The sequence below is a fragment of the Poeciliopsis prolifica genome, unplaced genomic scaffold (assembly GCF_027474105.1).
Source record: "Poeciliopsis prolifica strain line A6 unplaced genomic scaffold, Auburn_PproV2 SCAFFOLD015, whole genome shotgun sequence".
In the NCBI taxonomy this organism is placed as follows: domain Eukaryota; kingdom Metazoa; phylum Chordata; class Actinopteri; order Cyprinodontiformes; family Poeciliidae; genus Poeciliopsis; species Poeciliopsis prolifica.
In genome coordinates, this window is record NW_026562390.1 from 6,678,659 (window position 1) to 6,704,655 (window position 25,997).

At 37.6% G+C, this 25,997-nt stretch overlaps 1 protein-coding gene across 8 annotated transcripts in view; it reads left to right on the top strand.

The window, feature by feature from the left end:
• The window catches only part of strbp (spermatid perinuclear RNA binding protein), an 81,598-nt gene that overhangs the window by 36,298 nt on the left and 19,303 nt on the right, over positions 1-25,997 (top strand). For 7 of the 8 annotated variants that reach the window (XM_055040306.1, XM_055040309.1, XM_055040304.1 and 4 more), the window contains 7 exons: positions 4,805-4,975; positions 14,408-14,673; positions 15,394-15,565; positions 17,399-17,681; positions 22,800-22,909; positions 23,586-23,681; positions 24,886-24,997. In XM_055040306.1, coding sequence (XP_054896281.1) covers positions 4,973-4,975; positions 14,408-14,673; positions 15,394-15,565; positions 17,399-17,681; positions 22,800-22,909; positions 23,586-23,681; positions 24,886-24,997 — 1,042 coding nt within the window. In that variant the 5' untranslated portion in view covers positions 4,805-4,972. The remainder of the gene's footprint in view (positions 1-4,804; positions 4,976-14,407; positions 14,674-15,393; positions 15,566-17,398; positions 17,682-22,799; positions 22,910-23,585; positions 23,682-24,885; positions 24,998-25,997) is intronic. The other variant, XM_055040310.1, reaches the window with a different exon arrangement.

The window sequence follows — 25,997 nt, forward strand, 5'->3', positions numbered from 1 at the left end:
AACGCTGACATAGAAGGAAACTAAATTGAAGAGTTTCTTCAGCCTCTTTCCGTTATCGTCTAAATTAGCAGATTGATTTTAAACAATTGAGATCAGCAGAGGAAGCTCCTGTGGTTATTTATGTTTTAAAATGCAGGAGGTTTTCTCCAACTGTCCTTAATGAGTCTTGATCATGTTGGGTTTTGCCTCCCCGGCTCTCACCATGTATCTTCCTGCAAGCGGCTGTCTGTGTTTTGACCACTTTTCTCTTCATTTGTCTCGGCCACTCTCCGCCGATGAATTGAGCAAACAGACGTCTGTCGGCTTGCACCTGTTAAAGCAGGCCACGCTTCGTCACAACAGAGGCAGTCTCTTTAACTGAGACGTGATTCTGCATCCATTCTGCTGATCTAGCTCGCTAACAAGAATGAAGAGACTTGTGTGTTCTAGTGTCTATGTGGCATTTTTAATTCCTTCAGACTTTTGCAGATGTTTTCACAGATAACCCTGGAAGGCAAGCACACATGAAAGCAATAAAATATCTTAATATACTACCCAGGGTACTTAAACCACCCTGGGCATTTACAGGAGCTGACACATTTATCCACTTAAGAAGTAAAACAATCTCAAATAAAAATGTATTTTATCAAAATCACTGATGTCTCAGTTAGAGATACTCAACAATTCATCGATCCATGCATTGTTTATGCCAACTTGGAGAGTTGCAGGGAACTGGTGCCAATCTTCAGGGGTCAAAATACAGCCTGGACTGTTTCCCAGCTTATCAATAAAATGAAACAAAATGATTGGAAAATGCATATTTTGCTTTTTAAGGAATATTAGAGACTTTAACGACTAAATTTGCATCAACTAGAGACTTTATTTGGTCTGATTTCTGTTACAGAACGTAGATTAAACCCTAAAAAGTCATTTTGAATGTACAGCTTTAACTCTATTCCATTTAAAATAAATAACATGCATTTACCACTTCTCAAAATTTTAAAGAAAAGCTGTGACTTGCTATTATTGTTAGGACAGCCATTTTTCCAATATACATGAGCCCTAAGCAGCCATTAAGTCACTATTAATCGGTCATTATTCATACTGGACTCAGACACTACATCACAATGTGTGTATATGTGAAAGAGAGCAGCAGGTTTCTAACAGCTCTGCAGTTAAACTAGGTCTTACCTTAATATCAAAATGAAGAAAAAATATTTGAGTTTAGGCATTTTTAGCTGTTTTTAGCTTCTTCGTTTAGCACAGTTGGCACAATCAGTAATTATTGCCATCTTTATAATTACCTGTACAAATAACCATGTGTGCATTCCCTGAAGAAATATGCTTTTACTTTATCTGTGAGATTTCCAAGAAATTTCTAACATCTCTGCTTTAAAACATTTTCATTCTGTTATCTCCTGTTTTAAAAGTGGCAGCTTGAGAGAATAGCCAGTCTGCAAAGGTGAAAAATAGTTTATTCCTTTTTTGAAGCTACATAATATGTAAAGTACTTACAAATATATGCATGAGAGAAATTCACAATAAAAAATAACTTCTAAGACAAACAACTTTCCTTCACCTCCATTAATATTTATGTACTCATGTCTCTGCAATGTTAAACCTTTCTTTATATCCGTTTCACTGAAATGCACCCAAAATTACTTAAGAAGAACAATACATGGCAACAATCACAAAAATAGAAATATATGCAGTAACAGTATAGATCTACATTTACAATCGTACCGTGTGCTTTGAAGATGACAATAACTTAAAGCCAAATTTTTTGTTTGCAGCAAAAAAAAAAAACATCCTTTGGTTGCATTACATGGCATGAACCATAACTTTAAAAGGGAATAGATTATGAAAGTGAGCTCTGCTAACTCTAATTAGCACAGTATCTTTGCTTCGTCTGCCTTCTGCCACTCTGTCTCCACCGCTGTTCGTCTTATCTGACGGTTATCAGATAAGAAAGGTGTAAATTGCTTCCCACAGCTTCTTCAGCAAATTCCCCAGCTCTTTCTGTCATTCTCACTCCCTTTATTTCCCATTTCAAAATTTTCCCTTTCTTGTGCCCAACCAGGTAAGGAAGGGCACAGCACAGGTGTGCGGTTTTCTTCCTTCGTGAAGCTCTTGTGGAAATCGATGTGATAATTGGGGGATGTCTTGGAGTTAATGTGTGGTTTTGGTTTCTTCGTGCATGCCCGGATGTGTGTGTTCATGCTAATTTCCACAAACTAACTGTGGTGTTAATGAGGCAGGTTTTCAGCCAGATTGTTCCCCTCGTTTCTCCTCCACTTCTCAGGAGAATAGCTCACAATCACACTTTAATGACCAGCCAGCACGGTGGGAACGAAAGCAAAATAGGAAAAGGGAGCACTGTGGTATTGTGTGTAAAAAATATAATTATTGATCAGCTTTAGTCCAGGGTAGGCAAAATCGCCACAAGATATATTAACAAACAAGTTTGTAAAGTTTGCACAGCCAGCATGAAACCATTGATTTGAGAAGCTGGTCTTGATAATTTCCCAAGGGGGTGATGAAGATGATCTGCAGTCTGTAGACCACATGCTGCTTATTCATGAGAGAGCTTCATTCAGGGTTTGATTTAATAAACATTTGGTCCCCATATTGTGTAATATATATATATATATATTTTTTTTTGCAATCAAAAATGTGTGGTATTTATCCTTCTTGTACACATGATTCTAATTTCAGAAAAAGGAGCAGGAACGCACTGTCAGACTGCGAGATGAAATTGTTGTTTATCACTGAATTGTTCTGATAATGAAAATCAAATGGAGGGCTTTCACACTGCTATTATGCCTCTTGGCAGAGCGTTTGTGTTTGTGTGCTCGAACTATAATCATGTGCATGCAGTCTTAAAGTGGCCAAGTCATGTTGGAGGAGAGCTTACCCTCCTCCAGCACTAAGCGCTGGCTCCGAGGTAACTGGCACAAGGCGAGTGCTGGGACACGGGCTCTGCCACTGCCAGGTGTGTTGAGGAGGTAATTGTCATTGTGGCCGGCTCAAGGCCAACAGCTTAAAGGCGGAGAGCTGTGGAGAAAATGAGGAGCAGCTTCTGCTCGAGTCTGTTTGCCTGAGGGGTTAGCTCAATATCTGTGTTGTTGCTTATCCGATTCCACTCTGTCCCCCACTTTGTACTTGTCTGATTGTTTAGCGCTCCTCTTGCTTTTCCTGTTCTTTTTGTCCTGGTCGCAGCGGTCCGTGATCATTTACAGTTCTCCTCAGTGCTCCTCTGCTTTGGCGAAGCTGCTCACCATTTTAATTGCTTTTTCCTTTCATCTCAGGCTTTTTGTATCACAAAGTTTAATCATCAAGTGGAGCTCTTGTTGGAAAGACAATTATATGAATGTTTAATTAAATGAAATAAATATTTCCTTGTAATATCATGTAATTCATTGTTTATGATGGAAATCAATGAAATTAAAAAGATCATTTCTTTGTGAACAAACTCAACTCAGTGGTCTTTTTCGCCTGCTTTCACCATTATATACCTTTTTTTCGTTCATATAAGTTATTCTTTGAACTTGATATGACACAAACGATATGAAAAAAACAAGATTTTTTTTTTGTGAGATCAATATTATTTAAAACAAAATAAAATTAGACTCAGTGAATGCCATCTGTTAAATTTCCAAAATAAAAGCTCATTAATTGTTTTTTTTATTGTTTTGTTGCTGTACCTCTAACTGGACATAAAAACAAAATCAGTGACCACAAACATAAAGTGGTTTCAACAAACGTGAAACAGATTAATAAATTACATTTCTGTTCATGTTCCAGCTGTATTATAGATTTATAGGGAGGGTTACACTGAAGAGTGTAAGCCAGTGAATGAAAACAAGTACATGTTTGTTTAACATCCCCCTCCATCAGAACATTGCCAGCCCATGAATTATGAATAAGGGCCTGTGAGGCTCTTTGCATGCATTTGCCCTATGTGTGTCTACATCTATCTGCTTGCAAACTTATCTGTTAATCTGTCAGTTCCTGCTCTATTTCATGTATTCATTGTACTTTTACACACCTTGGAAAAGTTTACATGTTGAATTTGTCCATATTTTTCTCACATTTCTCACAAGAGCCACAAAGTTCAATGTGGGTTATTGGAATTTGAATAAACTAGATTAACACAAGGTACAGATTATTTATGAAGTTAGAAAAAAAACTTTTTTTTAATAATAAAAAGTGTGTTACATGCATTTATTTTTAACCTGCTTTTACTCTGATAGCCCTAAGTAAAATCCTGTGAAATGAGTTGCCCTCAGAGGTCACCCTATTAGTCAAGCGATGTCTGTGTATTCAGGAGATCAAGTGAATACACAGACACAATGTTTAGCCTATGAAACATTTTGGGACAACATAAGGCAGCAAGATGGCAGCATCATGCTTTGAGGATAATTTTTCACAGCAAAAATGGAAAAGCTGCTTAAAGTCCAGAAATTAATCCAGCTTTTTATCCAATCTGGCTGAGATTGAGATTTTTTGTAAACGGAGGAAGCAAAACAGTATTTGAAGATGCAAACTTGATAAAGATTTAATTGCAAATGTAATCGAAGGTGCTTCCACAAAGCACTGACAAAGATATCTGCAATTTATAGATTTTTGCTGGCAAAACATCTTGGAAAGCAACGTGTCCTTTTCCATTCAGTCTGTGGTGTTAAAATGTGAACAACTTCAAGGAATTTGAATAACTGTTGTTTATATGATGCACATTAAATGACCTCGCAATGTACTGTTTAGTAAGTTGTTGTAGTATTGATCCAATCTTTCTTGTTCTCTCTTTCTGCTGTTCATTCTTTAGGAACCATTGTTCTAGAGTGGCCAGAGTGAGAGACGAGCACATGAGGAGCAGAAACGGCTCGCCATCAACATCCTGACGAGTAACCTTGCTTCTGCGCCCCACCACACGCCCGCCAACCAGAACTGGGCGTCAGCAGGAAGGAAACAAGTGACCACTCCTCCTGCAGGCATGGTAATGCACTGATTGTTTTGTAGGTGCTGGGGATCTCTGCGCGCGGGGGGGGGGGGAATATCCACAGTGAAAAAAAATGAAGTAATCACTTCTCTCGAATAGAGGCCATGAGTTCGATCTGATAAGTTGTTATACACATCGCTAACGGATAGTGTAAGTCCTGGCTGAGAAATAGATGTGTGATAAAGGCTTGTTCAGGGCAGATAGGGGAGGAGAGCTCATACATCAGTGAGAATAGTGTAGTTGTTGAGAGGCTCCACAACAAGAAAAAAGAATGAGTTATGAGCATTTAGAAAGTGAAGAAATGCAACAAAATAGATGAGATGAAGGTTAAAAAAAAGCAGAAAATAAAACTATTTACAGCATCCTTCAAAATAATAGCAATTCTTATAAATGTTGTTAACAGCAGTAGCACAGTATTACATTATAAATGCAGAAGATCCGACCTTTAATTTGGGAACAGTTGTAGCAGTATCATCTCTGGCGCCATAATGAGCTCAAACATATGGTCTAATCAACTCCGAAATGGTTAACCTAATACAAAACTAACATTCCTCCATAGAGGCCTCTGTACCCTGACCTAAATCCAATGCATAAAAATGGACCCGGGAAATTGTGCAAAGTAGTTTTGTCAAAGATCCCTCTTACTCTGTGCTCCAACTTTGTGAAATGCTACCAGAAAATATGTAGCTAAGATTCAGCAAAACCAGCCATTTCTGATTAAATCAATTACATGAACATGTCAAAAAAAGAAAAAGAAAAAAATAACTACCAGTAGCACAGTAATGGAGAGGACTGCTGATAAAAAAGTTGTCAAAACGTTTCCCCAAGTTGAAAAATCTACATAAAGCTGTTCCCCCAAAAAACAATGACTCCAGGAACTGCTTTGAGAGTCGCCTTACAAAGGCGCAACCAGGATTTCAGTTACAAATTTTGTTTTTGCCGGATAAAACTTCAGAAGTTCCTGTCTGAAAAAGAACTGGATCAATCCTTAGTGGTCTAAAGTTCTCTCTTTTTCTGGTAAAAAAATGCAGCAAACATAAATATTCTGCTTTTTTTTTCCATACTAAAGGAAAATTATTCTAATGCAATTAAACAAGATTGTATTTTAATGCATTGGCAATGCATTTATTTAGTAATATCTCATTAGCATGGGGTGCAAGTAGTGTTGAAGATTCTCTATGTGTGGCTGTTTCATAGAGCCAAGCCGTTTTCTCGTGACCTTTTGGATTTTCTTTTTCACATTAGTATCACTGCATAATTAATATTTCTAGATTTAATTAATGTGCTCTGTCTTGCTAATATGCTCGTGACATTTAGTGAGTAAATATTATTGTTTAATAATAGCTCTTTTCTCTGCATATTTTGCAGGTTGAGAAAGAGCAAAGAAATGTAACAACAAAATTTTTAATTATGTTACAAAAAGTGTAAGATGCCCGTTACAGGAGCACAGAGTTACTGTTCAAAGAAACTTGAGCACTGGGTGAGGAGGACAGCTCAGAGGATCAAAGAGAGCTGAGGAAAGAGAAAATAGCAAGAGGAGGAAAATAAGACCATAAAACACAAATGACAGAATAATATGAAAATGACGGTAAAAAGGAATGTTGAAAGCAAAAGGGGATGTGCAAAGTGGAGGGGAGGAGTGGAGAAGGAGCGATAGGAGCAGAAAGGTTGAGGTAAAACGTGTGCGGGATCGGAGGCTTGATTAATGGTCTTGGCTTGTGACAGTGGAAGTTCCTTTCCCATGGGGGGGGCTGAGCAGAAGATGAATTATTAAAAACTAGAACAAGAAAAGAGAGGAGTAGAAATTGGTACAGAAAGTGAATAAGAGGAAGAGTCGTTTGTTTGACAGGCAGAGGAATGAAGAAAAACAGGGAGAAGAGGAGAAAAATGCATTTTGAAAAGAAAACAAGATGTTACTGGTGGTGCTGAGGTTGGACATTGCACAAAGGGAAAACATAGCTGAGCTCATAAATAACCAAGGCTAATGAGACCAGTGCATGCCCCATGCTGCAAACTCAGTACTGTGATTACTCCTGACTTAGGGCAATGCAGCAATTGCTGACCTTGGCAGTGGCGTCAAAATGCAAGCTAAACAACGGAGCAAACAACTGTTTTCATTGATGTTTCTATAGACGTTCAATAACTACACTTGCCTACATTTTGTTTGTAAGTGTACACTGCTCTCTCTGTCTGATTGTTTGACCATGTGGTCACATTATTGGTGTCAGTCTAGATTTCTGGGTGAGACTCGAGAGAGGCTGTCCCTTTTCCTTAGAAAAATGTGATTTTGAATTTCAAGTGAGACACCTTGGCACCAGATTACTGCAGTTGTTAGCCCAGTTGCCCTGCAGCAGATGATCATAGGTTTGGTTCCTGTGCCACCAAAGCACCAACTTTATTTTTTCTGTTGAAAGGAAGAGAAGACACCAAGTTAAACTAGATGGTCTTTTCAATTCACTTTTTTATTCAGCACCAGTTTTAGAGGAAAAAAGCCAGCCTTAAAAAAGAAACATAAAATGAATGCTTAGTGTACCGAAAGTAGATCACAGAGATCTCACTGCTGCACTGAGTTGAGGAAAAACCATTTATTAAACCACCTAGGGTTTCTCCAGACATTTCTTTAAACCAAAGCTTCATGTCTCAATGCAGCTGAGCAAAAGCACATCAAACACATAATGAATTGTTGTGAATTGTACAGAAATGACTTATTGAGTATGATGTTAAATTAATATCCAGTTCAAGTTTGAAATGCTTGGTTTCTCCCAAAGATAAATTAAATGTCAGTAAAGCAGTTTCAAAGCAGTTGAACTTTTCCATCATCATGTTGCCAAAATTAATTTTGACATGCAGAATTTGCATGTATTGCACTCAAAATACACTATTTCATCTGAGTAGAGGATGAGATTTGATTTATTCCGCAACTCTAAACAAAATTGTAATAATAATATTTAGTTGTTAGCTGTGATGTAACTAAAAATATGTTATGTTTTTTTAGCTGAAGCTGAACTAATGCTTCCTTTCTGCTGTATTAAAGCCAAATAGACCATATAATGGATTGCAGTGTTAAAACTGCAATACCATGGAATTGTCATATTTTTATTGTGTTATTTTATTATTATTGTCCCTTTTCCAAGTAAGTATTTACCAGCATTGACTGCTAGTATGCTGCTTTCAGCAGTTTACTTCAATAATCTGTAATGCAGATTACAGATTAATCTGCATAGAGTAAGTTTTGTAACATTTCACCTTTAAGTAAGTATGGAATGATTTGAATCTTTATATTTTGGGGGGTTAGATCTATAAATCCTAAGCTAAAATATTTGTTACTGTAGTGTATTTGTGCTTTTCTGTGTCACTATTATTTATAATAGTGACATTATAAATAATTATAAATAATAGTGTGTGTTAACTTCCTTGGGAAGTTAACTATGTTTATTTTATTTAAGTCAGTATATTTAAATCAAGTTATTTAAATGAAGTTAATATTTCACTCTGTACATGATTGGGGAAAATGTAGGTTGTTTTAGCTGGTTTTAGCAACTAGGTCATAAAGTGTGATAGAGCGCCTATAAACCATGTTTCTGCTTTACCAGGAGCAAAGTACAGAAGCACACAAACACGCAAACATCCCAATCTTTTAGTAGAAATTAGGCAGTGAGTTGATGTTTTGGAGGCCGGTTTATGGGCTTGACTGAGTCTAATAGAATTTCTATGAACATCATAGAAATACAGTCTAAAATAAAAATACAGTCTGGGAATATTGATGGCATGGAGCATAACTGTTCCAGTGTATGGCTTTGCTGTAGCTCATTTCCCCCCCATGCTTTCAGGGCAGCTGATAGACTTGATGCTAATGGTATTTCTGATATTTCGCTGAATCTATGCGTGGGATTTTGTTTATATATTTTGATGCATGTGTACCCGGCTATCTTGCGTATGTGACGTTCTGCACGTATGTGACTTTCTGCATGTCTGGTAATTTGAGAGACAGCTAGTGCGAGGGCACACAATAAAGCAGGATGGTGGAGTGTGGCGAGGCCGCCCTGCCAAGCAGAGTGCAGATAAATCACAGGATGAATTTTTAATGCAATCCCCTGAGGCTGCTGGATATTGCAGAGAAGGCACTGAGTTGCTGTTTTTTTTTTTCTGGCTTGCTCTGTCTCTCAAGGACTATTTTGAGATTTTTTGAAGTTTCTTTTTCTTTCACATGGTTGCCTTTTGTTCTAAATAGGTGTGACATCTTCCCCAAACAGCACTTCTGAAATGTTTTTTTTTTTTTTGCATGGTATTTATAGGTGATGACTGTTTATTCTGTTTATTAGTTTCACTGTGAAGGCTTGTGCTGTCAACTTTTGAACAAACCTTTTTTTTTTACTTCAGTTTCCCAAAAATAATAAAAGTTATTTATCTACCTCTGTAGTTTTGACACCTTTCTGTCTTCGTCTTCTTCTATTTCTTTAACACATTTAAGAGGCTTTTATCATTTCCACTTCCTCAACACAGACACACACATGCACAAAAATGTTCATAGGTTCTGATTAAAAAGTTTAAGGTGTTCAGGGCCGCTCACACGACCACATGAATGAGGACTATACTTTCTGTCACAGCTGATATTGCTCTTGTAAGCCTCGTCCTTGGCATCAGGTCATGTAATTTGTAGCAGATGGCTGCAGACAGGAGGAGTTTGGAGGAGACGGAAATTCATAGATCCTCTTCCATTTAGTTGTGAGGTAGCTGCTCCTGACAGGATGTGTGACTGGCCACAGCACCTTGAACTGATGTGCTTTTACTGCAGGGCGTTAAGGACAGATGTGGAGCTTATGGACAGAAGTGATGGCTGTGACTGATCACATCATGTTTTTTTATATCTATATCCCCCTGTAATGGTCCTGTAGGGTTTGTATATATTGAATCCTTCTCTGATTTTTTTGCCGTGATATTCTATGTATTTTCTTACATTAGAGTGTTTGCACATTATCGCACACTGTAAGTTGTAAATGCTGTGTAATGTGGTTATGTAACATGGTGCTGCCAGCTGGTAGGTTCCAGTGGAGCATGAAATGGAGTGTAATTGGCAAGAGTGTGGTCTAAAAGCACCAGTGACATGTGAAGGTGTACAGTGTGTGGAAAAATATTCCCCTCTTTGTAGATTTTTTTTTCCTTAGGTATTTCCTATTAACAAATACATTATAATATGCAGTTTTTAAATAATAATTTCATATTAAAGAGTGGGCTCGGGGTCGATACATTGCTTCTCTTCTAAAATCATAAATTAATCACATTTTTCTGTTTAAATATGATTAGCCACACTGGGCTACATTCAAGCCTGACATTTAGAATCAGAAAATCCACTAAAAAAACTTTCCTAACATGTTGTAAGCAAACATATTTAAACAAACACATTACAGCTTGCGTTAAATAAATTCATAAACAAACAACAAACAGTAATCGAAATCTGTCAGTCAAGGAACAGTTAAAGTATCAATTTTTAAAGATGAACGTGTCCAGTAAATCATTATCTACAAATGGAGAAAACATAAAACGGAGTGACCGGCCTACCACAATTTACTTAAATATATCGACGGGTCTTCCAGGAGGTAAAGAAGACCAGCTTCAAGCTCAACATCTAAAAAAACTGTAGGGCTTAAAGTTAAGGAGACAAGAACAAGTCAAAAACATAGATTTGGGTGGGAGTGTTTGAATTTTAGTGCATTTAATTTTGATTATTCACCCCAAAGTAAATGATGCTCACCCATGTAAATCTACATCTAATTTTATTTTAAATCATCAAAAATGACCGTTTGGGGTTTTTGAGGGTTCAAACGGAGCTGCTTGTAGAAGAAAATTATTTTTGAAGTGATGCAACTGTCAATTGTTACGTCCTCTGTTCAGCTTCAAGTTGATGTGCTCAATTGAGTGCAATTTCATTCTGACTCTTGAGGTTGTCACAGGCAGACTGAATTATAACCTCTGATTTATCTTTCATGCTTGATTTGTTTCCTTCCATTCACCCGTTTGAAAGAGAATATGCTGTACAGGTAACTTCTGTCTTTAAGTGTGCTTAGAATAACCTCTGAGTCTATGTTTCAAGGCCCATCACATCGACGCTTCCTCGTCCCAATGTCAGCAGTGTTATCTCTACAGACGCTGGCTCGCAGGGTCGATTCTTGTCAGCGAGTTCCACTTAACTGTGTTGATTTACGTGGTCATCACAACAGCTGGCCAACAACGGCCCCCCGCAGTCAAGGAACGCAGCTTTACATACATAGATTTGCTGGCACCCTCCCTCCTCTCAGTTTGGTTTATGGTTGCAGAAGCTCCCATTAGCCACAGCTCATAAAATCTGCTACGACCGCTCTGTTAAACACAGCTTTGACAAGACACACAAGAATAGGATAAACCCAGTGTGGTAGGAAAATGTTGGAAGAGCGCTCAGATTGATGAGTTACTCCTGAGAAATGTCATTGTAAAATAAATTCATAAATGAGAACCGTTTTGATATTTCTTAACTTATTTCTTCATAAAAAAAATTGTTGCCCCACCAAGATGATTAAATAGGACACTACTTAAAACTCATGTCATACATTTTAACAACAGGATATCTTAATGGTGTCTCAATTCACCTCGTGTCTCTCCCATTAAAGGCTGCATAGTTTCGAAGAATCTGAATTGAGCCTTTATGCGAACTCTCTCAAATGTTTCCAACAACACTCTACATCCTGAACCACACAGGCTGTGAGGCTGCAATTATTGTGCTGCGCTTGTTCTCCACGCTGTTTAATGGCTTTATCTCAGTCACTTCAGTGAAAGAGAGTGTCACCATTTCAATTAGGATCAGTGTGGAGTGTGTGTGGTTTTTCTGTGTGTGCATGTCCTTATGTTGTGGGCATGTAGACGTGATTATTAAGTCCAGAGGAGCTGCCGCCATTTAGGAATGTAGATCTCAGGGTGACGCTTTAGTTTTAGGATTTATAAAGAAAGCTTTATGTTCATCTTCGAGAATTCACCATTTAGTGTGTGAAAGCGCGCAGAGGTGGTCCTTGGATTTTAAGTAGATTGATAATAGCCCTCAGGCTCCACCACTTTGAAAAGGTCATCTCTCCTCTTTGTGTGTGTGTGTTGCTTGTGAGCACTGATGTGTTGGTCTCTTTTGAGTTCATGTGTGTGTTGGAGAGAATAAAGGGAAATGTGGGGCTTTGAGATAAGCAGGTCTACTCTGCAGCTTGGTAGGAGCGCCATCCTCACACTTAACTGTGCACCGCACACTTAGCAGGAATATTGGCTTTGTCTACTATTTAAAAGGAAAATTCATCTCTGAAAATTCGGATTTTATTTCTATTGTAGACGACAAAAACAAATAGACAAAGAGAATCAAAACAGAAAGAACAATACTTATTTGTGTGCAGATTAAAAATTTTGCAACTCCTTGCGTGTTTTGTTGTGTATTCAATGAAAACCAAACAAATAAAATTTGAGTTCACCTGAAAATGTATATTGATTTTACCGGTATGAGTTTCTGAAAGCACAAAAATGCTCTTGTGAAAGATAAAAGTTGTGAACGATTACCAGACTGATTCTGGTGATACTCCTGCGGTGGAGACTTTTGTATTGCATTGTAGTTATTATTTTTGGAATATGTTTGTTTTTCTTTTTAAAATTCTTACCGCAGACAAGCTGTGTTATCGTATGTGTTCCTTTATCAACGAGAGTAGTTTTGTATCCACTGAATATTGTCTTTTTCTAATGAGCAGATATAAAAATCTGCTTTTGTCAGGTTAAATGAAGCACATTTGTTGCCTGAAATGGTTTTTTATAGTGCATATAAAATGTGCTGGAATTGCAACCCTTAACTAAATGGGTTTTCTTTCAATTATTTAATAGTTACTATTATTCAGTTGCATATTATCAGTCCCTTTCTGGAAAGATTAAGGCGAAGAGGTCATCCAGCCTCATAGACTTGGAGAGATAAAGATAAATCTTTCAACTACCAGTGAAAACGGCAACTATAAGAATAATTTGCTTGCTCTAAAGCCAATTAAAAAAAAAAAGTTAATTATTGAGAAAGGTTTGAATAATATCTGACATGACATTTATAATAAAATGTGACTGAAAACTTTTTGTTTTTAAATTGGGTCTCGTTTTACATTATTTTATTATCTTTTATTATCTTATTTACTGGAAGAAATGAACTTTTTGGTTAACATAAAAACATTTGACATCGAAATTTGTCATAACTGTGTCTGCATTGTATCAATCAATGGACTCATCACCAGTGTTTTTATTAAATATATTTTCTGTATGGCGCGAAGCTTTGAAGGCAGAAGGGATGAAAACAGGCCAACGTTTACCACAGTGTGTTTATGTAAACCCACATGTAGATCCAGAGTTCTGTCTGGATGCTATTTACTGCAATATGCATAAAACTAAATACACTGTTGCACCTGCCGCTCTACTTTATTGATCTCTTTACTTTAACTTTCATCTTTGTGCCTCCTACTTCACAACCATTTTTGTTCCGATCCATTTATAAAGACTCTGCACTGTTCCCATTTCCCGTTCCTGGTGTTATCCGTTCTCCTCCTCCTCTGCTCCCATGGCAAGCTCCCTCTTTTTTCTGTCATTAACTCTCCCCTGAGAAACCCTCATTTGATGTTTCGCACCTGGTTCCTCCTTCAGTGCGTTCCTTTCATATACTTCCTGAAGAGTAGGAAGGAGCAAATCAGAAAGATTGAGGAGCTGACATGAATTCCCAAGGCCAAAATGTCTGATTGAATTAGGAAAGAACGGACAGGGTGTGAGTATGGGGTAGGATTGATTTCTAATGGCTGTTTGTGCTTATGTCTCTGGGTTGGTGAGCTCTCACAGGTTTCCTATTCATAGAAAAGATACACTGTATGCTGTGTCAGCAACAAGAAATGCTCCTGCAGTTTTCATCCTTAACCGTAAGGTTGAAACAATTAATTGGAGTAATTGGATTAATCGTGATGAATTGATTATTGAAATAATCGGCAATTAATTTAGTAATCGATTAATCGTTCACTACAGTATACAGACTCAAAAAAAGACCAATTTCTGAAAAAGCAACATATTCAGAGCAGTATGTAAGGTAAAACTTTACGAAATATGAAAACACCTTTGTCTGTCAATATGATTTACCTGAAACTCATCTGGTTTGTAGTTTTAACTTTACGTGGTTCAAAATCACTAAACAAATGCTATATTAAAGCATTTTAGGAAATAAAATGTTTATTTTAAAAAATATATTGAATTCACATTAATGTATTTCTAATACTGCATTGAAAAAAGTTAGCTGTTTTCTTTGTAATGAAAGAAAAAAAATGTCCTCAAACAGGTTTCCATTTTATCTAGTTTTCTTTCTATTTCTTTCCTATCTGAATGACTAAGGAAGTTGTTTGTCTTCATTCTCAGAGGTCCTTCCGTTCCTTCAGCAACGATGACCGCCATGTCATGGCGAAGCACTCCACCATCTACCCCTCCTCGCAGGAGCTGGAAGCCGTTCAGACGCTGGTGTCCACCGTCGAGTGCGCGCTCAAACAGGTCGCCGACTGGATGGATCAGAGCAGCGGCGACGCCCCTAACAACGACTTCGACAGCCAACCAGCAGACAGCACAGAGGAGGACGATCCTGGTGAGGAGCCCAGAGAAGAAGCCGAGGAATCCAATGAGGGATGCAGGTGAACCAAAAATACACCTATTGTACAACTAAGATTTATTATTAGTTTTTTTAACCACAGAAACTGTTTTTGTCAGTAATTTAAAAAAAAAAAGATGCTGACTAACATTTTCATCTCTAGATGTTCCCTATTATGATATACCTGTATTGCAAAATCATTAATATTCTTTCATGTCTTTTGATTTTGGTGTGCCACCTGCAACATCATCAGTGGCCCCCATATAGTTATATTTTAAGAAACTTTCTTTAAATGCTCCTGGACTCTGTTTTTCAGCAAAGGGAAATAACTCTACAGCTTTTCAGTGTCTTGTCAGGCAGAGTCTTCATGGTTGAATATCTTCATGAATCGTTTCTTTAGAAATGGTTCGCTAGTTCTCATTACATTGCTGAATTGCTCTGTCTGATCTGATTTTATTGTATTAACTCCAGCACTGTATTTTAATAATTTAATCAGGCTGTCTGTAAGCTGATTATTATGTCAAGCAAACAAGGTTTGACACATTGTTTGAACAAAGCTGTTTACAAAGAGTATGGTTTTTAATTGTCAGACAGCAAAAAATAATGACTTTCTGCAGAATATATATTTAGTATTATGGACTTTTACAACCTGAGGCAAAGCTTTGATTTTTATGAAAGAAAGACCTGTTTACGTTACTCTAATTGAAGATTATGTTGTGTTTCAATTTGCAGTAGATGATTGTTTTTACGTTTGTTTGTAAAGCAGAGAGTCTGGCGGTGGTGGCATGCTCTGTGGAGTGATGAGGGTTGGTCTGGTGGCCAAAGGACTCCTGATCAAAGGCGACATGGACCTGGAGCTGGTGCTGATGTGCAGAGACAAACCCACACAGACACTGCTGGACACTGTCTGTCACAATTTACCCACACAGATTCAGGTTAGAGACGCACTCTGACCCTTTCATACACACAAGCGAGCGTGCCAGTACTGCTGTCGCTGGTATTTTCTTTCCCACAGCTGGTCCAAAATTTTCTTTTGACATGCACACGTTAGAATTTAATTTAATTCTCCTTTCGAATGTGAATGAAAGACAGTAAAGGATTTTGTAAGGCATTTCTTACTGGAAGAATTCAAGCAAACTGAACAGGCTTCCAGAATTGTATTATTTTTTGTACTTTTCTGTCTCTGTTTGCCAGCGTTCGCTGTGCTGCGAGCAGAAAAGCTCTGTGGGTGTTGGTGTGAGCATAAGTAGGCACGACGCAGCAATATCGTCAAGTGTGAAGTTGAGAGGTGTCATGTCCATGTGTCACATTTCCTCATTAACAAGTCATGGCTCTGAAGTGAAGCTCCTGACAATTATCCAGGGATTAACTCACACAGGGCCACAACAAACAAGCACAGCAAAGCTCTTATTTTTTAAAAATGCTTTCTGCCTTTTCAAAGAATGTCTTCTTTTAAAAATGGAATAGGAAGTATAGTTTAAAAAACTCACAAATTATACACAATGCAAATAGTGCTTTAACTTAATTATTATTGTATGATTAAACTTAACAATCAGCAAAGGTCCTGTTTGCAAGTATATGGTGTCATTCATTAGCATTTGTCTATAAGACATATGGAAAAACTCTTCGTTTTCAACAGGGCTATGTATAAATAAACTTTGCCTACTAAGTTCACTATTATCTCCTGAGTGGAACAAGTCATTTTTCTCTCCTGTGGGTGTGTGGAAATTCGCAAAAAGTCTCATATCTGAGATTTTGATTTAAACCTCAGAGCCAAACGGCCACTTGTGAGTCATTGCTCACTTTGACAGATCCACTCAGAAAGAAACACTTGTTTTACTCACAGAAAGATTTACGATGAAAACTGAAAGTTTGCTTTAACTCCATGATGTAAACATGAACCTAATCCCTTTGGTATTACTGATGTTTTTGGTGATTTTCCACCTGATATTTAAAATATTATAAGTATGTGACGTCACAATCACGAATGTCAGTCTACTCTATTGTAATTTTCTTAAATGGAATAGTAGTATATGAAAGTTAGCCCTCAAGTCCTTTATGTTTCGGAAATTTTTCTGGTTCAGTACCAGACCTTATTCAAGTGTTCAAATCAGCTGAGTTGGATTATTGAAATCTTAAAGAAGCATGCAGAACATTAATCCTTGAGGACTAAACCTGCTGGTTACCACTCTCATAGATCAACACATAGTGGTACCGCATAGCTGTGAAACAGAAGGAAAGTGATACGTGGTTCACCCTTTATTTATTCTCTAAATAAAATCTAGCACAGTTTCTTTCCAAAGTTCACCTGCTGTGATTTAATCTTAGCAGGTTTTTTTCCCCACAAAATATAAACAAACAGTCTCATGGAGACCAATCAACTTTTTAGCAAAACAAGCATGTAGGAAAACTATGTAGGAAAACTAACACTGCATTTCACTATACGTTGATGAAACATGGTGCTGTGATAGCATCGTTCATTGTCGATGCTTTTCCTCTGCAAGGTTAAAAAGCCTTCCAGATAATGCACTGCTTTGTGCTGGTCTGGCCAACGGTGGGCAAATGAGATGCACTGATGTTTGCAGTTACAAATCTGTGACAAAGTTGGAAAGTCTGTGTTTCTTTCCTGTTGTACTTTTCGTTTTGTTTATTTTATCACAAGCATCATCTGTAAGCTTTAGCCGAGTCGGATACATTTTGCGTCAGCTTCTATTCACCTTGTGCCCTTGGCCCCCAACCATTTGTTTTTGTCTGCTAACCCACCGCAGAAGCTGACGGAGGAGAAGTACGAGGTCTCAAGCTCTTTGCCTGAAGCCGCCATCCTGGTACAAACTACAACAGATCCAAAGCTTAAGCTGAAGATCACTCTCACCTCACCCGCCATGAGGGAAGATGAAGACCTCGAGGAGGAGGAAGAGGAAGAAGAAGAGGAGGAAGGGCAAGGGGAGGAAGAGGAGCTGGAGAATGGGGAGGATGGAGAAGAGGTGGCGGAGCTGGTGGAAGCAGAGGCAGAGGTTGTAGAGGAGGAGCAGGAACAGGAAAATGGTGAAGGTACGAACCCTGAATTGGGAAGGTATTCATTTTTATTATTTGCTAGGACCGTCTTCCGTACTCAGACAATTTTTTTCTGTGTTAAATATGCGTCTTGTGGAACCTGATTGTTTTTGTTCTTAAACAAGAGTTTTGAACTCATTAACTGATGATGACACAAGACAAGACAGGAACAGGCAGGAGTGAGGTGAGCATGTAAAACTGCAAAAGTGTTCATAAAAATCATCATTGTAAACACATTTTTGTAGTGATTACTTAAATCTGAACACAGAGGTTTTAAATTATTGATTTATTAAAATAAAAAATAGATTATTATTGTTTTGAGTAATTTAAACAATAGTGTTGCACTCAAGAACATGACGCAAAAAATGTGATCAAAAATGTGAGAAACCACAAATTGCATGGTCCCAGTCAAAACAGCAAAATATAAAACTGTCAATCTAAACTGTTATAATAGGACAAGCACACTTTAGATTAAAAAAAACATCCATAAGTGTTTGGGGAGTTGTTTACATAAGCTTACCACTTTCTCATTGACCTTGTTATTTTGCAAGGTCAATAGGTTTGCAAAGTAAATGTCAGCATATTAATCATATTAATTTGCCCACAACTTCAGAAAACACTGAGATGTTGCAAGTTCTAGTTTCAGACCTCTCCAACTGTCCTCTGTCATGAGAAAACGTTACCCCAGCGCTCTGTCTGTTTAGTGTCAGCACACAGTTGTCTTGTGTGCTGACCTTTGACTTGCTTTTCCAAGCAAGTCTGACCGTACTGCCTGGTGTACATGCAGTACGTTCATGCATGTCGCTCTCGACTGAGTTTTAAAGCAAAACTTCAAGCGTGGAAAAAGAAATAAGTCGGCAGCGGAGTCCTGAGGGAGAAACACCAAACTTTAAAAAAATATATATTACAAACAGATTAAGGTTGAATTGAAGTTCAGAAGGCATGTCTTGAGTTATCTCTCTGAGGACTCATCTTGTGTTTGGTTCTCCAACGACTTGTTTTCATGGCTAGCAGAGGCTGGTTATAATTAGTCTTGGTTAGCTGGGGAAAGCAAGGCCAGCAGGCGAGTGAAATCAATAACCCAGAAGCAGCAGCATCAAGCTCGCCCATCCATCGCGTGGCTGCTGTCCAACAAGACATTCGGCTCTCACAGAGGGATGAGAGATAGCGCGAAGGTTAGTTGTACATCATTCCCAGGTCTCAACAAGATGGAGAGAACAGCTCACATTTCCCCCACACACACACAAACACACGTCATATTTTGCAGCTGATAAATAAACATGCCCGTCTTACTGGATCTAATCTCTTAGATTTATAAAGAGCATATTTTAAGATGACTGGTCCTAATATTTTCTCCCATTATTAAGTTGTGTTCATGGTTAAAGCTATATATAAAAAAGACATATTCAGGGATGATGATCACATGGAACATAAGTGAAACTATAACCGTCAAGTGTAGATGTTATTTTCATGCTGTTTTCATGATGTATAGAAATAATAATATATCCATAATGTAATATATCAAGCTGATGCACTTTTATAAATTTAAAGTAATGAAGGTGCATCTCAGGTAGTAAAAATGTTCATGTTTTTCGTTGTGGGATTCAAAAAGTGATATGTATACATTTCACAGAGATTACGTTGCTTCTGATTATGATAGTTTATAGCTGGTATAAACCCTGAAATCAAAATTTCTGAAAATCACATTACATTCAACTAAACAAATGAGCAAATAATACAACTACATCATCACCTGCTGACTTCAACAAGAGAGTAAGCCATAAGAGATCATTGCTGAAGAAACTAGCTGTTCAAAGTTCTGTATGCAAGCATAACGAGGGAAAATTAAGTGGAAGAAACCAGCGGTATCATCAGAAGCCTCTTACATGAGCTAAGGAGAAAAAGAACATGGCTGGGGTTTAGTGTCTTTTATTTAGTCTTTTATTTTCAGATGAAAAAACATTTAGCATTTTATTTGAAAATCAAGTCAGAGAATCTTTGTTGCTTGACATCCAGTATGACGTTTCCACAGTCTGTGATGATTGTGAGTTTCATGTCATCTGCTGCTGTTGGTCTACTACGTTCGTACATCCCTCTGCCAGAAGATCGTAGACCACTCCATGCTCTCGTCTGCTGACAAGCCATTGAAGTTGCTGATTTAATTTTCCAGCAGAACGTAACACCTGCCCACCTCTAGAAGTAGCAACACCTGGCTCATTGATCATGATATCACTGTGCTTGATTGGCCAGCAAATTAGCCTGATCCAAACCCCACAGTGAATCTCTGAAGTGTTGTCAAGAGGAAGAACAGACATCAGATCCAACAATGCGGGCGACCTAAAGGCCACCGGCTGATTGCCTGAGTCCCATGCCACATTGATGCAATAATTCATGCAAAAAAATTCCCGATCAAGAGTTTATGCTCACAGTGGGCTGGAATTTATGCTCTAAAAACTTTGCTTTATCGGTTTTTCATTTATTGTCAATCTTAAGCATCACAATTAACGAAAATAAACACTTTTGGAAACGCATTTATATCCGTTTACCTTTTTTGAATGGAACTACTGGAAGAAATTAATATTTCAGCAGTCAAATTTATTGACGTGCACCTCTTATAGCTGCGTTGTTCATTAATATTTGGTTGAAAATAACTGCTGTGTGCACACTTACATCTTTTTGTGCAGTCTTGGTGGTCAGTCGCTCAGCACGATCACAGAGGTAGGAGGGACAGAAAATTAGCTGGGACGCAACAGGGAAGGGAAGAATTTTATTATTGTTTTTTAATGAGACTGAGGACTTCAGAAACACTGTGGGTGATAATGATGAAAGAGGTCGCAGCCAACAGAGAGTTTGCAGGAACTGTGGGAGGACAAGCTTCAGCAGAAAGATTATAATGATCCACCAGCCGTGGCAGAAGGGTCCCACTTGCAGCTGGGACCAATCTGACAGACCTCAAGATGCATACTGTCTGCTTTAAACAGAAGAAGAGCTAAACTGCATTTCAGGGAAAATGTCAAAGATGTTCTGATGCTGCTTTGCATTGGATCTATTTGAATGTTCCAGTCCAGTGAGGGGTAAAAAAATATTCTTTAAGAGCTGGGGAAATATTTACAGACCCTTCTCAATGAGGATTTTTTTCTTTTTTTTTTTTTACTTCCACAATAAGCCATCCATGTAACCTCAATCACTCATACACAGCTGTGTTTGATTCAGTGTGCCTTCACAAATATGTTGCAAAATTCTGTAGAAGCTCAAGCCCGGTGTGCAAGGTAGCATGAATCAAACGCACCCATATAAAAGTATTATGGTACAGAAGAATGCTTGCCTTCTACCGGCGACGCTGCTCCGACCAAACCCTGCCTTGATCCCTCCTGTATTGTGCTCGTCTCAAATCAGTTCAAACAACCTTAGATTTATTTCTCTCTTTTTTTTTCTTTTTTTTTTTTGTTTTCAGCTCTACTTTAGGAGCGCTTGATTTTCTGTTTGGCTGGAGGGGTCTCTGTTTGGCCACATTTTTCTTTTGTCCAAAGCTGCAAAATCAAGTGCACCTGAAGTAATGTAACAATAAAAACAAACACAAGCTCTTATTTTGACTCCTGCCTGATGCAGACCGGATCAAAATTCCTTGTAAATACATGAAGGAGACATTGATTTACTTTGCTGGGCACAATGAGGCGACTAAACCTCTACAGTGCCGACTACAGGGTAAATCAAATCTCTTTGGGTATTTGTTTTGGTGTATGTCTGTAGGGAGCTCTCCCTCCCGCAAAGTTGCTTCTTTTTCTGTGACAATGATTGAGCTCCTTTTTTATCATTTATTAAAAACATTATGAGCATAAAATAATGAACATTTTTATGCTCAAACATCCACATCATTTGATTGAACTAAATTTAAAAAGGCAGAACAGTTCTCTAAATTATTTTAAAGAAATGCCCTTTAAAGGGATAGTTCTGGATCTTTCTCTGTGAAAAGAATTGAAGTAGTAAATAATCTTACCTTACCTTTCGCAGCATTATGAAGAATGTTGTTCTGGTTAGTGAGCTAAACAGCTAGAAGCTAACGGCTACTCTGAGCAAGACCAAGATTGGGTTTGTATGGGTTTTAATGGTAAAATTGTTGGTAGTAGATCCTCCAGTAGAGGGCTTCTCCTACAATAAAACAAAAGTAAAAATAGAGATTTATGAAATAGTATTTGTGCATAGCTTTAAGTCTTTGTGTTTGGACATTTATTAGATGGTAATTGGTCACTTTGCGTTCTAATCTCCAAAACAAAAATATTCCCAAAAAAGCTGTGAGTGGCAACACGTGGATTCATTTCGAACGCGCTTCCAACTTGTTTCAAAAAAATATGTTATTTCTAGCAAATTATAGACAAAATAATAACTAGATATTTCTAACAACTTAGGGAGCAAAGCAAAATTTACGTCTAAATTATTTGCAAGTTAAAAAAAATGGTCAACATGTTATTGTAAAAGCCCTCCGGTGATCACAGCGGACATTTGGCAAACAAAAAAACAAACTCCACCATGGCTTTCAGGGTGTTCTTAATCCATTAGATCAATGTCTAATTGATCTAAAAGTAACCATAATTCCAAACACAAAAGTTACAGATTTTGGTTTCAGACTAACTTAAGTAGCTGCCTGAAGAAAAAGCTAAACTGATAGAACTTCTGATTTACAAAACTTCAACATAAGCGTCCAGAGCTGCCCAGCTCAGACCAGCCGTTAGTTTCAGCCGGCATCGTCCTTTCTGGATTTATACTGAAAGATCCCATGATAGTTAATCACTTCAGGTAAAATATTCACTGACTATAATCTCACTTCAAAAATCCTGAGTTGGTCCCTTGAAGGTCTTTCACACAGATCCAAGAACTGTCCACAGAAGGAGCTCTTTCTACAAGGAGAGTTCAACTTTATGGCATGAAAGGCACCCTGTTTGTACAAAAAAAAAAAAAAAAAAATGTCCATGCACGTGTGTGTGTATGCACTTTCATGCACTCTTTCAAGCATGTCTGGGTACATTCACACACATGCAACCTTCAAACACACACACTCAGCCATGATGTGTGTGTGTTTTACGTTCTCTATATCGGGTTGTTGTTGTTTCGTGGCAGTGTTGGGTGCTGCTGCGCACACAGTGGAGGCTGAGGAGGAGGGGGAGGTGCTGGATAGACACAGATGTCTGTTGGCCCTGGCAGCGCTGCGACACGCCAAATGGTTTCAGGTCGGCACCCACTCACTTCCTGTCTTCGTGCCCGATGCTTATTGTAGCCTGACGATTCACCCAGAGAGGACATACTTACTGCCTGCTCACTTTTATGTGCTTGCTATTGTCACTCAGTTTAATAGAAGGAGGCATCTACACTTTATTAGCACAAATTTAAATCTTTGTCATAACAAATCAAGATTTACATTTAAGTTAAAGTCTGTTTGTCTTGTATATATTGTCAAATACTTCCTGGCACACGTTAGCTGAAAAAGGGTGTTCGTACAGAAAAATCGTAAGGCTACAAAAGCAATACTTTATACTTGTTTTTGTTTCTTTTTGGCTATTGTGTGAACCTGCCTGATTTGTACAGTATGTCAGAGCTTCCTTTTATATTTTTCTCCCATACCGTTCCCCATCTATCCTCCAACTCACCTTACTGACTCTAAAAGCGGAAAAGTTGGCATAATGACACGGATCAAACCGTCGTTAAAACAGAAACAAATTTTAGCTCAGTATATGCAGAATTGCACAAGCAGTTACAATTATTTGTATCCTGCGATGTTTGTCTGCAAAATTATCTCTGCCCTCATGCAAAATTTGTTCCCTCTTTTCCCCACTCTGATTTTATTTTATTTTTTCCCCGCTGTCATGCCTTCCTCCATTTTTCCCTCTTCTTCCTACAAATTCTCAGGCTCGAGTGAACGGACTTAAGTCCTGTGTTATCGTTCTCAGGATACTAAGAGACATGTGCAATAGACACCCCATTTGGGAACCTCTCAAAGGATGGGTGAGTCTTTTTACTCTTCATCTCAGAGCGTTAATTGCATGAATTGAGGAGGCGGTGCTCTGCTTTGTTGAACAGAGGGATTTTTTTATTGTTCTTAAACATTCATACTCAACATTTTAAATATGTCACAGGTTTAACTTAGATGAAATTTAGTTTTAGTTGGATAACTTCATCCTTTGTTAACTTGAGAAATCAAATTACTTTTAAAAAATGTAACTAAACTAATTGTTCCATCTTTCACTAAGACTCAGGAACATTGTATTTTTATTGGCTATTTGTCAAACTTGTCCAACTTTTCCAAAAGATAAAGATTGATATGATGTTTTTTTCTGTGAATTTCTGTGCCTTGTCTTTAATGTCAATCTATTAACCCATGATGGATGGGATTGTATTTAATTTTATCTGCAAATCAAAAAATGTGTTGACAAGGACTGTGATGACATTTTTTTAGCCATAAAATAAATAAATAAATAAAAAAGGAATATCCCTATTGCAAGCCAAGGACATGAGTAAAAAAATTACAAGTTGCAATGATAACTTAGGTCAAGAATTCAAAATTATTACATATTTATTACCGTTTGTAATGTGTATTTTTATTTTTAGCATTGTATATTTTGCCAGTTGTATTTTTTCTTTATTCTTACAGCCTTGATAAAACAAGTAGCTCTTTAATTTCCCTACATGATAGAAACCTTAGATATTTAATTAAATGATGCTGAGAAATTAACAGTTTCACTTTCAGTCTGGTAAATATGTAAAATATACATTAAAGTGTATTTTTATTTTCCAGTAAAGAAACATATAGAAAAATATTTGTTTGATGTTCAGTTTAATTTTGTCGGAGCAAAAAGTCCCAAGTAAATATTTGTATTTTTCTGCATATCGTTCCTCCTCCTCCTGTTTCGACTTGTTTTCTGATTGATCTACTGCAGATAAAGGCCAGAAAACCTTGTTTTGAAATAAATATGGAATTTTTTTTTTTTTTTTTTTTTTTTGATGGGCAACAGAACAAGCCCTATCCAAAAGGAGAGGTGGAAAATTGGCTTGTTTATATCTAAAGTCAGAGCAAAAAAAAAAAAAAAAATCTAAATCGGCTGGAACATTTTGGCACGTTTTGTAGAAGATTGATTTATCTCACCCTGGACGTCTTCCGGTTTTCTTTGTTCTTTGACACATTTTCATTTGCATGCATTCGTCCTTGCAGCCGTTAGAGCTCATATGCGAGAAGGCCATCGCCACTTGCAACAGACCTCTTGGAGCAGGAGAAGCACTGCGTCGAGTCATGGAGTGTCTGGCGTCAGGCATACTGCTCCCAGGTATGAAACCAAAGTTTTGAGAGTCAACCCGTGAGCCTGCTTCTCCACTTGCTAATACCTGGCATTGCTGCTGAACAGAGCAAATGGATGTCCTCAGTTTGGATAGATGAGCAGATACTTTGGCTCGTTTCAAAGCCGCAAAGGTCGAAACATTGCCAGCGACCTTGCAGAGCACAGCTGTCTGAGAAGGTTGTCGTGAGGAGAGCATTCTAATTAGGCACAGCTTTTCAAGATGTTATTTGTCCTTGTAGGAGTTGCCTTTCATAAACTTAAGCTTGTTTTTATTTAAATTTGACAAAATTTATGGACCTTGAAAGGTAAATTAAGGTGTTAAAACATCTGCTGCAAGAACTACATCTACCTGATTTCAGCTGTGTTTTCTGATTCATTCTGTGAGAAGCTTAGTTTGTAACAAAGTATCAAACAATAAAATATAACAAATTTTATTGTCAGTCAGTAAAGAGAAATGTGCAATTTACTATTTGCTCTTTATTGGCTCTGCCGTTCATGTTTGTCAGGTTGGCAGCATCTTTTCTTTTCCTTCATTTTTTGTTAGTTAAGAATCAGCCAAGCTCAATTCTGATCCAATCTCTGATGTTTTCTGGTACATCTTGAATGACTTTTACAGGCTTTTCTGGGATGTACTTGCAAATCCCATAGCAGCATAATTGAAATATTTCTTATTTTTATCCATTACAATCTTATTTTCTTCTTTTTTGGTGACGGATATGTTATGCGGGGTAAAGTCTGGAAGTAAGGAAATTGACTTTCATTTTCCAAGACTCAATAAGTCTGCAAAAAATGAAAACAGAGCATAGAAAAAAAGGTTTGAGTTCTTGGACTTTATTTATTCAATTCTGTAGAGAATCTTGAGAAAAATAAAAGGCTTTTTTAGAATAAGGGATAACATTTATATTCAGTTTTTCACATTACAACCAGAGTGTTTGTCCAACCAGATAAACTAAAATTCACTCAAAAATCAAATGAGGAGATTGTATCA